The 12,930-nt window shown below is 35.2% G+C and overlaps 1 protein-coding gene across 1 annotated transcript; it reads right to left on the bottom strand.

Annotated features, from left to right (window-relative positions):
• Positions 1 to 207: 207 nt before the first annotated feature.
• LOC111506886 (uncharacterized) lies at positions 208 to 12,719 on the bottom strand. The gene is made up of 4 exons (XM_074172535.1): positions 12,564 to 12,719; positions 7,766 to 7,997; positions 6,176 to 6,423; positions 208 to 573 (listed from the first exon to the last, which is right to left on the bottom strand). Exons 1-4 carry the CDS (start codon positions 12,612 to 12,614, stop codon positions 382 to 384), a joined length of 723 nt encoding a protein of 240 aa, XP_074028636.1. The 5' UTR covers positions 12,615 to 12,719; the 3' UTR covers positions 208 to 381.
• Between the last annotated feature and the right edge of the window lie 211 nt (positions 12,720 to 12,930).

The following is a 12,930-nucleotide window of genomic DNA, read 5'->3' on the forward strand; positions in this document are numbered from 1 at the left end:
TCGCCATTTCATGAACGTATTTTTGTTGAAATGTATTACAGCTAATTTGTAGTTCAAAAAAAGAATCTCATCAGCGAGCAAAATGGGTGACCTCAACTTTTTGTTTTGTATAAAAACAATTGGCAATATCACAATGTAATCTTAATTGGAGTACAATCTGAATTGATAAAAGGTATTTGCTTGTAATTCAATATTCATATGTGGGTATATGTTTCATAAATTTATTAAAAGTACTTATCACATTTTGAAAAATGTATATGATATTGAGTATATAAATCTATTTCTTATTCAAGATGCTATATATTCAAAAATTTCACTGACCAACTAGATCCACTCTTTGGAAAGATTATAATAAAGATACAATGTCTCACTGATTTCAGTTCAAGACCTAATACAAGCAACAAGATTGTGAAGACGTTTGATTGATTTTTCTCTGTAAATCTCAGCATTAGGAACGATGCACGTTGGATAAATATCATGAGCTAATTTGTGAAATTCCTCTTCGAATTGATATATTTGTTCCTTATAATACCTCTCTGCAGATGCGAGGTAGTACGTAATAGTTGCAGCGACCTGTAATAATAATAATTTTTTAAATAACTTCATTTATATTCATCAATAAAACGAATAAAAATTGAATATTATGAAAATGAATTACAAGAGGTGAATGATAACTGTAAACAAACTTGTAAAGTAACTAAACACATGAAGAACATGAATACAAATGAATATAATGAAGAAAACACACCAATCATTGGAAAAAATGGTAAAACCGTGACGTATAATGAAAAAACATTTGTTCAACACATTTTTTCATAATGTAGGTGTAAATATAGCAAAACGAATTGAAAAATGTGACTAACCCAAAAACTTCATGACTGAAATCAAGAAAACATCTTTCCTATTTTTTGAACCAGTGACAGAAAATGAAATATGTCTAAGTTCAAAGCTTAAAAACTATAGTGCACCAGGTCCTGACGAAACAGCTAGCAAACTGATGAAACATTTGCATGAATATCTATTGAAACCACTAATTCATTTGATAAATTAGTGTTACGAATACCGTCCCAGTGAAAAGTAAGTAGAGTAACCTCAGTCTTCAAATCTGGAAGTCAAAATGATATGTGAAATTGGTTAATTTGATTTATAGTCAGTCTTCAAGTATGCCCACTGAATATATGTGAAAGTTCCTTTCCTTATACGAGGAATTGGGCTTATTTTGGATATGCGGTTGGTTAGTACCTTGTTCACCAGATGGAGCGATGACAAATTTGTTATTTGTTGTTTGTTGTTCGCTTCAGCCTCCTTAGAGGAATGATTTTACATTATGGAATATCATAAACTTCAGGTTGATGGGGGCCATTATCTTTCACTGACGAAAGGCGCCAAATAGCCCGAAACCAATCTGCAAGTGTGATCGTTTCTATAATTGAAAATCGATTTCACAGATGTATCGCCAACAGCAAGCAGAAAATACTTCTGTGGAGAATCCTGCACTGACATCTATTGGATATAATCCAACGCCCTTTCGTGGTATTAGCCAGGAAAATAGTTGTTTTCTGGTAGGTATCACTCACTTAGGCTACTGTGTAGTTAGGTCGAGATTGGTCTCAACGAGCTGTTCTTTCAGTTAATCCAATTTCGGTCAAGAATTCGTCAAGAATCGAATAATAGATTTTGTCAGCAAACATTATACAAAAAAAGACAACAATTCGGGTTTATAAACAAATCAAATACTGAAAGTGCCGTTCTCAACTTCGTGGAACAAACAGTGGGGGCCTTGGACAAGTCTTTGAAATGTCTTCAGGTATTTATGGACTTGGTGAAAGCTTTCGATACCGTGTTGCATGAAACCTCCTCACTCAAAAAATTGTTTGATTTTGGTATTAGAGGCTATGCTCTGGAACTAATGCTGATTGGTTTTCAAAGACAAAACACAAGCACTTCAGTTGAACCTCGAAATGATGAGCAGCCAGAATCCGTTGCGTATTTCTGATTTGTACTTTTAGTGGAATCAAATGTGCCAAGTCACTTGAACAACTCCCGTGAAACTATATATGAAACAGAGACAAATCTTCCACCTTTCCTCGATGTTTATGACTATCAAGGTTGCAAGTGATGTTCGCGTCTCCAATCAGGCGGATGGCTCTTTTCTGGGTGGAATCTAGAAGCTTTAGGGTATGCTTAGAGGCAGAGCTATATACATACATTTGAACAATACTCCAAGAAGGTCTGATCTGAGCTTTATTAGACATTAAACATTGCCAAGATTTGTACAGTTTTCTGGTTCGAACACAAACTGTTGAAATTTGTAACAAGTTCAGTGCAACATCAGGGGAGACCGGTGTTGATTGGGCACAGAGGTTGGTTGGTACATTCGTAAAATTTCGGAATCCGTTCGGTTAACACCAGCGTTGCTCGCATCTATCGGAAGGTGTTTGAATACGCGCCAGTTGAAGACAGTTATCGTTGATGTGTGGGCGTTTTTTTAGTTTTACTTGGTGCACGTGGTTTTGTCACCCGAAGTAAATATTTATGAGTTTGAAATATTTGTAATATCAGTTTTATTGCTTTTTCGATAACAACAGAGTATATATATTAAAAAATTTACACTTTTGTCAATACTTACCAAATATAAAACTTTGATTCATAATGTTTTAACTTTTTGTTAACCCCGGGGGCTAGCTTTACGTTTTTTTTGTTTTACAAATAGCTGGCTTTTTTAGGAAACCTTCATTTGAATGCGTACGTTTAAAAGAAAATCGGAAAGAGGCAAAACACCCCCGGATATCATGCTAAGGGCGGTCAGAGCCATAAAATTGGAAGGGAAATCTCTAAGATCTGCTGCCAGTGACTTCAAAATTCCATTCAACACATTAAGAAGACATTGCTTCAAGTTTACACTAGAGGAACTGCAATCAGAAAGAGAAATGCCTTCAACAGTTGTTGGAGACTTTAAAAATAGACAGGTAGGTTTTTTAAAAAATATACTTGGTGATTTAGTTTCTAGTAAAATTTCTGGTTTTAGATTTTTACCGAGCTTCAAGAGTCCAATCTCACAGATTACATAAAAATCTGTCGATATTTACTATGGTCTTGTGCCCAAAGAAGTGAAAAGATTAGCTTATTTATATGCAACTTCTTTGCACCTGACGGTTCCATAGCTGGGAGAAAAATGAGATGGCTAACCCCAACTAGTTTACATCATTTTCAAATCGAAATGCTGGATTGGCTATAAGGACACCTGAAGCCACCAGTTTGTCTAGAGCTACGAGCTACAATAAAACAAATGTAGACAGATTTTTCAGCAATCTGGAAATTGTTCTTAGAAGGTATAACTTTAGTCCTGTGGACATCTGGAATAAGGACGAAACAGGGATTACTACAGTTCAGAGACCTGACCGAATTGTGGGTACACGTGGTGTCAAACAAGTGGGAAGAGTTACTTCGGCAGAACGCAGTACGCTTGTAACTTTTGCGTGTGCTGTTTCTGCTGCTGGAAACACTGTGCCACCTTTCTTCATATTTCCTCGTGTTCATTTTAAGCCCCATTTTCTCAGAGATGCCCCGCCTGGAAGCGATGGAAGTGCCAATCTATCAGGCTGAATGAAAGAAGTTCATTTCATACAATATATCCATTATTTCATTCAATACTCCAAGGCGTCTAAAGAAAACCCTCTCCTGCTTTTGATAGACAACCACGATTTGCATGTATCTCTCGAAGCACTAAACATCTGCAAAGATCACGGCGTAATAGTGTTGTCCTTTCCGCCTCACTGTAGCTATAAGCTCCAACCTCTGGATCGCAGTGTTTATGGACCGTTGAAGAAGTATGTCAGTGGTGCTAATGATTCTTGGATGATTAATTGTCCGGGTGCAACGATGACAATTTATGACATACCCAGTTTTGTTCGTACAGCACTACGATTAGCGGCAACTCCAAACAACATTACAGCTGGATAACAAGTTTCCGGAATTTATCCATTTAATAGAGATATTTTTCCGGACAGTGAATTTATGGCTGGTTATGTTACAGATAGACCAGATCCTGAACAAGATTTGCAAGATATTGAGCAAAACGTAAATTCTGGTGAAGTATTGGGAGTTGAAGCAAATCTACCTGAACTTGGTCAAATTACACCCATCGAAGAGGCTTTAAACCGTGTCGACAACCCCTTGCCAGACCAAGAGACTAATCCCAACGAAGACGTGCAACAAGCTGGGCCAAACAGAATTGCAGAAAGTAAGACGCCCACGCCCCAGAATTCTCAGTGTCTCCAGTCATCTAACAAGGTAGCAACATGTAGTTTTACAGATCTCGAAAATTTGAAACCGTTTCCAAAAGCCGCAGAAAGGAAAGTGCAAAGGGGTAGCACAAAAAGAAAATATGAACTCTTGACAGATATGCCTATTAAAGATGCATTAGAAGGAAAAAAAAGGAAATGAAACGAGATCGATGAAAAAACAGATCTTTGGGAAAACTAAAAAAAAAACACAAAAAAAAACAAATGCGAATAATTCGAAAATTAAAGACGATTCAAGCAGTGATGAAGAAACCTTCTGCCTGCTTTCCGTTGAACCCTGGTCAAATAGTTTGCCTAACGAGGAATGGATTCAGTGCACACAATGCAAATTGTGGGCACATGAAAAATGCGCAGATGCGGGTTTGTTCTACGTTTGTCATAATTGTGATTCGGATGATTCTGACTTGATTATTCACTTTTTCAACAGATAGGTACCGTTTCATTTTGTAATATGATTTTTTCTGCAAGCTGATTCTTACATAAAAAAATAAAAACAATAATCATTTTCTTAGTTTTTTCCTTGACCAACCAAACCCAAGGTATGTACCAACCATCCCCAAATACGGAATTGCTTGGTACACTTGCACCCTTAAGGAAAAAATTAAATTCTGGATTCAGGATAGGTCCAAATATTATGTAATTTGAAATTTATATAAACAAAACAACACTAATCTGGAAATCAAATGTATTTTCTCACTATCTATCAATAAAAAAATTAGAGTGGCTTCAATTTGAAAAGCGTACCAACCAGCCCCGGTCTCCCCTACAAATCAATGTGGGTATACCCCAGGAAACAGTACTTGGCCCAATCCTCTTTCTCACATACCTAAACGCAATAACGCAGTTCAATAAAGCCGTCTACCAATTCAATAATAGACAAAATTGAAATTGCCAAAACCATTCAAAAATTATCAAATGAAAACAATCAATGCGAAACGGCAACTTCACCTTCTTGTTCTGACAACCAAAACATTAAAATATACCACAGAAAATATATAACAGATACTGAATTCCTTCCATATAATCCAATTGCTTGAATATTCATATAAAAATTAATATAATCAAGAATCAGAATATTTCTGTTAGCACCTTTCTTCTGTTCAAATTTCAATATTTGATACAATTGAGAATCAAAATGTTTGAAATTTTGTTCTACGAAGAAATATAATTAAGGATTGATTTGATATTCTACAGGGTTGCCGAAAAAATTGTGTACGGAACATGTCCAAAAACAGTTTTTCTGGACTCGCAGACTTCCAAGACTCGCCTACAGTGTTTTTCGGACTTGTTTCGTAAATTGCTAATACCTGGTTTTCTGTTGCATGAAAATCGCGACTTCCTGTTTAGTGTCCTCAACATAATTTACAAAAGCCAGTTACAGGTTTTAGCACATTAAACTACCTGAGGAGTCAACCTAAAAACGCGGTACACAGCCGAAATAACCAGTCATCGGAGATATTAACTAAGGATGTATAAACATCTGAAGAAGCTAGCCAAAATTCCACGGCCTTTAAAACCCGAAAAATAGTGAGACTGAATGAAGTGTTACTTCAATCAAGGACTCCCATCAAGAACCTGCCAATTCCATAACATATCTGTATGCGACTTCCTCTACCGTGACTGTTGCTACGGGAAAAGAAAATATCGATACACCTGTTATTTTCAAAAATATTAATCAACTGAGTTTTGAACTATTCTGAAATGATCTTTGATATGTATCTTTGTATGTGAATTTTGGGACGATTGTTTTAGTTTTCAATCCCCCTGGCGAAACATTGAACTTGTTAACATTCACGAAAACAGTTGATTCATGGAAAATCTGCCAGTTGTGGATGATCCAGTGTTATACAGTTTTATCTCTGAGTACTTACTGAAACTATACATTCAATCTCTTTCGTTTTAAGTTCACCGCAGTCCTTCACTTGGTCCGCCATCAAGAACGCATCCTTTTTGACGTCTTCTAAAGTGTTCAAGAGTTTGACTGACAATTCCAATACATCTTTTGCCTGTATTGCAATACATTTTGTGGTTTCATTATACAACTGGAGAATGAGGAGTTTGCTTTCAGGTTTGCTCCCGTCGATGCAGTCTATTGCCTTATTGATGTAATCATCACCTCCTGCAATTAATGTAATAGATAAAAATATTACTATTACTATAAAATTTTTTTCCAAGAAATTTCAAAATTTTATTTCGTGTTTATGCTAAAACAACGATAAAAATGAAAACAACAATAAGAAATAATTAAAATTAATTGGCACTCCGGGGCGACTTCATTGATTCCAGTGGCGCATTTGTGGAAAAACCTGCAGCACCACATCATCTGAAGATCTTGATCTGCCAATATCCTCTCTCAGTAAACAAAATGTAGGGTGTCTTCAGAGGCTCCAATAGATTCAATACATCGCCAGAACACTTCGTGACATGACTATCGTCAAACTTAAACCAGTCCGTTTCGTCTTTGATCAAGGCGTAATAATGACCAAATTCAACGCCAGAACCACAGTGAACAATGACCGTATGAATATCATAATAGTGGTCTGCTAGATTGAAATGTTCATCTATTTCGAACCTTTGAAAGAGTTTCTTGCTTCCGTCAGAGATTGAGTCTTGTTTGAAGATCATCAGTGTTATTATTAGATTGACTGGGCCTCAGCTATACTTGTTTCCTTATAACAGTCAGTTAGTTTGGCGCATGTTTGGCAATACAGTCCATTATTACCTGTTAAAAATTACATTTTCAGATGATTTAACAATAACCTTTGCACGGACTGGTTATTACTCATATTAGGAAACGCTAGATGAAGTTCCATAAAATCACATAAGTTTTCGCTACCTCTTAAACATTTACTACAAAGTAAACAAGTGATGATTTTTCCAGCAAGAGATTCACAAACACAAGACGAGATGGACTGTATGGAATCATTCAATCCAGAGCGGTCAGGAGTATTGATTTTGCTATTGTTTTGCTCACGAAGAGTATTCAACAAGAACCCCAAGAATTCGGAACAATCCTCTTGTTGTCCTAACGAGTATCTAGTGGACTTCAAAGACTCCAGGAAATCGGTTGGATTGATTGAAATCATCGTTAATATTGTGTTATAAAATAGCCCATATTTCTCAAACCTTGTGCAATACTATGTTTTATGTGCAGACTGATTATAGCTTCCATTTCTCATTACTGCTATTAGACTCATGTTGTCATCAAGAGCTGACAGGGTGCGAAATATTTTTGAAATGGAAAAGATTGCTACTGGGCAAATGGAGAACAAAGATTACTCATCTATTGAAAAAACTCTTCCAACACCAGAAAAAAAATAGTTTTTTACGCTCGATTCGCTAATCGAGTTAGCTTCATTAGGAGATTACTAAAACTGCCATCTCTCATGATGATAAAATGATAGGATAGGATAGCTATTTTGTTCTGGTAAGAAGGAATTGTTTTCAATAGATTCACTTACTAGCTTTAATCCTTGCTAATTCTCCATCGATGATACTCCAAATCGTATCTACTGCTTTCCTCACTACTTCAAGGGTTTTCAATCGCAATTCCTCAGTATTTTCGGAAGCTTCTTTCGCTATGTTGCGCGTTTCTTCAAGAATTCCATCAATGACCGTTTCAGTAACTTTAACGAGCTTCAGGATGAGCGTTATGAGAGGATCATTATCCTCCATACGTGGCTGAGCTTGAGCCTGAAAATCATATAAGTCAACGATTGTGTTGCATCACCTAAGAAAAGAAGAACTGATATATTGATAATGACTAGGCAAATATCTCTACTTGCCAATGTGGTAGCAAGGACCTCTTAAAGATACTGATGGAATGTTCAGAGGAAATAACAGAATAGGGTATTACTAGAGAAATGAACATCAAATATTCATTTTCAAAAATTTGCATCTCTTGAAAAAGATTTTGAATACTCAAAAGATTATTTATGATTCAAAACATATATTCCTAATGGATGAAAATATGAATTTTGTCCATTTATTTCTGATACCCAAGTTTAAATGTATTTCTACTTAAAGCTATATTTGGGTAATATATCTGAGTCAGTGAGACATTGTCATCGAAACATATGAAAAAAAGATGAAAAATACAGGGTGTTTCCACAATACAGTACGAAGTTCCTATGAATAAATATCCGGAGTTACTTCGTTTCTGAGATTGAAGTTAAATAAAATATCATAAATATCCTTACACCGATTCAGTTGGAATTTGCTACAGTTATTTGAAGTATAAAGGGGCGTATTTAGTCCGAAACAAATTGAAATTATTAGGCTCAGTGGCATCTCAGTGGCACCACAGCCAACAATATTGAGAAAAAGAGAACGGCACGGACTTTTTGTGTATTGTGTATCACTTGTAAAAACTATCCATGAACAACATAAAATGCAAACCAAAGGTGAATGATAAACAATTTCGATATCAAAGTGAATGAGCAAAATGTCTACCTTCTGCAAAAGTACACGACTAGTCGTTGATTGTCTGACACGTTCATGAATACCTGGAGTATTTTTTTGATATTGCAATTGTCAATTATTCGATTGCTTAAGTCATTCACATCTAGTACAGGAGTTTCATAAACAAGAGTTTTCAGGAGACCCCATAAATAGAAATCTTAACGATTCATATCATGACTACGAGCTGGTCAATTTTGAGGTTCTGCACAGCGATTGGGGTAGGTGATGTCGATATGCTGACGAGCAAGAATACTAAAATGAACTGGAGCCCCGTCGTGCATGATCGCGCAAAAAGTTCGTGTAGGATTTACCTGTTAATCTTGCTGGTAGAAAAATTGTGCCAATCGTTCCTACCCAAACGTTCAGCGAAACTTTTTGCTCAAAATGACTTTTTCTAATAACGTGGGCACAAAAATGGTCATTATGAAAGTAGAATGATGGTAAATAATTGGTAAACTATTATTGTGTGCCATCGTATAAATCAACCACCTGCAATACATTAGTCTTGAGTGAAAATCTCGAGTCAGTAGAGCTTGTATGTTATATGGGTATCGTAGGTTTCTTTTCAGAACTGTCCATATGGTTTTTGGGCTGACTTCCATCTGCAATGCAATCTTCATGGTACTATCCAAAGGATCTTCTTCTATCGCATCAAGTAGGTGTACCTTCTAGTTCAGGCGTTGTTACAATTTCTGGTCTTCAACCACCTGCATTTTTAATAAGACTCCCAGTTTCACATAATCTTGCATGTAGAGTTCTCAATATTTCAGCACACGAAATTACTCTGTTAAGATATATTTCCTGGTGAATTCTGTTTCTTCTGCATCCCCATTTGCTAGTCCATAAATAAAGCGCATGACAGCTATTTCAGCGTTAGTAAAATTATTCGTGATGGAATCACTGCTGATTGAAAACTCCGACTTTCACTGATTTGACAACACTATCACTTTCAGCTGGTCTACAAAGCAGCTGTTCATGATATGCAAAGAGGCCTATTTTTTTTCTCGAAAACGAAACTAGATGTGAAGAAGCGATGAAAAAGTTGTACTTTCAGTTGATTAAAAAAAATCAATAAAAAACTACATCAAAGTCAGTGAGTGGCATACTTTTTCCTGATATTTGTGCCCACTGAGAATCCACAGCACCTGATAATTTCAATCTAGTTAGGGTTAAATAGGCGCCTCATTACTTCAAATAGCATGTAAGGATATTAATGATATTTTATAAATACCGTTTTTTTAGACTTCAACGCTGTGTATCTCAGAAACGAAGCAACTCCGGACATATGTCAATAAAATATTATTTTCTTAAATCGACCTAACAAATCACCCTCTGAAGGTTCGTACCGTAGTTAGGAAACATCCTGTAAATAAACACCCAGGTAACCCATACTTTCCAAATTTCATTATACATTTTTCCCCCAGGAATTCCTGGAAAGAATCTCATGAGTCTCCACAGGATCTTATAGACCTGCAGAAAAATCTGGATCACTGAATCCCACGTCAGATGATGTCTGCCTATCCATGGGATATATTTCACCGATGTCCAGATACGATCCAAATTATCCCAATTCTAACACAATTCCATTGTAGAACGTACAAAGTATGTAATATTCGTGATATGTAAATATATTACATATTACGAAAATTTCGTGAAACACGAGTTTCGAATTTCAAACAAACGATATAATTCAGAACAAACTTCAAGTTCCAGTCCGATTTATCAATTCTTTGCAAAATGCAAATGAGTTATGGCGATTCGGTTATTATCGGTTGGAAGTTGTTACGCATCATGAACATTCATTTTCGTAAGTTTCAGTCAAATCACAAACACTACACACAACAAAATAAACGTTCCGAGACGGACAAAACCGTACATCACGTTGACGTGGAACGTGTTGCGCTCTTTAGGAAAACAGTCCTATTGAATATCTATGGAGGAGTAGGAGACGTATTAAGCTGAGCGTAACACGTTGCACGCGACGCGAAAAAAAGCGTCGCTAGGAAAACAAGGCTTTAGGCAAGCAAACCCAATATGTATCCGTTACCCTTCGCTCTTCATTTGATGAACTTGTCGTATTGTTTCTCAGTAGCATACTCCGTTATTTGCGGCATTATTCACGATTCCTATTGAGCATTTAGGTAAACGATATGAGCAATCTTATAGCAGATCGCTCATGAATTTTTGTTTTTTCTATTTTCTTGATCAAGAATTCAACCATTTTACATTTTCAATTATCAGTTTCAATTTTGGACTGATGATACATGATGATTCTAAAGGGTCAGAAGGTATTCGTGAAAAACTGGTCTTTATTATATATACTATTCCATTTCAACATAACAGCTTCACTATCTTTCTATATTACAAACCAATGTCAGATAGTATCAATGGATATCTTTATATGTATTTGCTAATAACTAATATTTATGATGTACTGTTTGGAACCTTTGGTGTAGTCATGAATATTACTGGAGTTTTTCCCCAACACCAAATCGTTATTTTTACACCTCGACACGTGTTTCGATCACCAAGTGATCATCTTCAAGAAGAAGATAAAACTGTTTTATCTTCCTCTTGAAGATGATCACTTGGTGATCGAAACACGTGTCTAGGTGTAAAAATAACGATTTGGTGTTGGGAAAAAACTCCAGTAATATTCTTCAATAACTAATATTCCCAAAAATATATAATGGTAATGAAAATTTCAAAACCGTTTCGTCAAATAGGTACATTGGTAGAAGAAGTCAGCTAATGATTGGTTCAACGCAAATAAATTACAAATTAATAAAGCGAAAAGAGCTTCTATGATATTCTTAAACCAAGAAAATGATGCTCAGTCCTTAAAGTTTTTAGGAATTCACTTGGACAGCAACTTGTCGTGGAAAACTCACACAGACAATCTTTTGAGTAGGTTATCTAAGGCCATTCATGCTATTAGACAAGTTAAAATCAATTTAGATAGGGAAGCGGCTATCATGACATACCATTCACTATTTCATAATGTTATGACATATGGATTATTAAATTGTGGACACTCAATTTACTTACAGCCTATTTTTTTACTCCAAAAAAGAGCAATTAGAGCAATTGTAGGTTTAAACACATTGGAAAGTGGTAAGCCGTGGTTTGTACAGCTAGGTATTTTGACGTTACCTTCATCAGTCATATATACTAACTTGGTATTCATAAAAGAAAATATCAGCAACTATCAGACACTTAGTGATAATTTTAATACAAGAAATAGAGACAACCTGCTGATTCCACAACATAAATTAGCAAGTACTAGTCGCAATTATCTAGGAATGAGACTGTTTAATAAATTAACTATTGAATTGAAAAATACAGAACTAGAAATATTCAAAAATAAACTAAAGAGTATTCTGTTGAGGAAAGCCTACTACGAAGTAAATGATTTCGAATTGTCCTAAGTTAATTTGAATTACAATTCCTGTTATTTTTTCATTCTTTTGGTTGAATTTGTTTCAAATTATTACATAATACTCCTAACTCTTATTTATAAATATGACTTACAGATTTGTTAATAATCTATATGAACCTTAATATGTTTATGTTTCACTTTTAAATTTTGTTTCATATGTCATGTGTTAGTAATTATGTTGTAATTTTACGTTGTAAATAATTTATAATTCACAATTTATATATGTAATATATGTGTATTTTGTGACTTGTCCAGACATCATGGTGTAATTGTGATCGATAAAAAAAAACAAGCTTTTGATCTATCGTACTAATCATATTACATACAGTTGGCAAAATATGTAGTTCAAAAAATCTCACCTGGATAAGTAGGAGAGCAGAAACGACAACCAATAACTTGGGAAAGGCCATTTTTAATTAAATTAAATAGTGCTCCAAAGATTTTATATCATGTCAAGAAAATTTCAAGTGGTTGGTGATAGTATATCATCACACCTGAATTAGTAATTGAGATACGATTTCTATAATATGTTTGCTCAACTTTTGACAGAAACACCGTTATGAGAGTCTTCTCAAGGCTAACTGATTATGAAAAATATTCCAATCACCATTCTTTCAAAAATATATGTATTCTCTACATAGAAATTATCATGAACTGTAGTGATTTTTAATTATGTTTCTGTTTCTCGAATCATTGCAAAAACACACCGAAATCTCTTTGAACTGT

Source organism: Leptinotarsa decemlineata, unplaced genomic scaffold (assembly GCF_025532065.1).
Source record: "Leptinotarsa decemlineata unplaced genomic scaffold, Ldec_3_MD MMD2_tig00000133_RagTag_RagTag, whole genome shotgun sequence".
NCBI classification, from domain to species: Eukaryota; Metazoa; Arthropoda; class Insecta; order Coleoptera; family Chrysomelidae; genus Leptinotarsa; species Leptinotarsa decemlineata.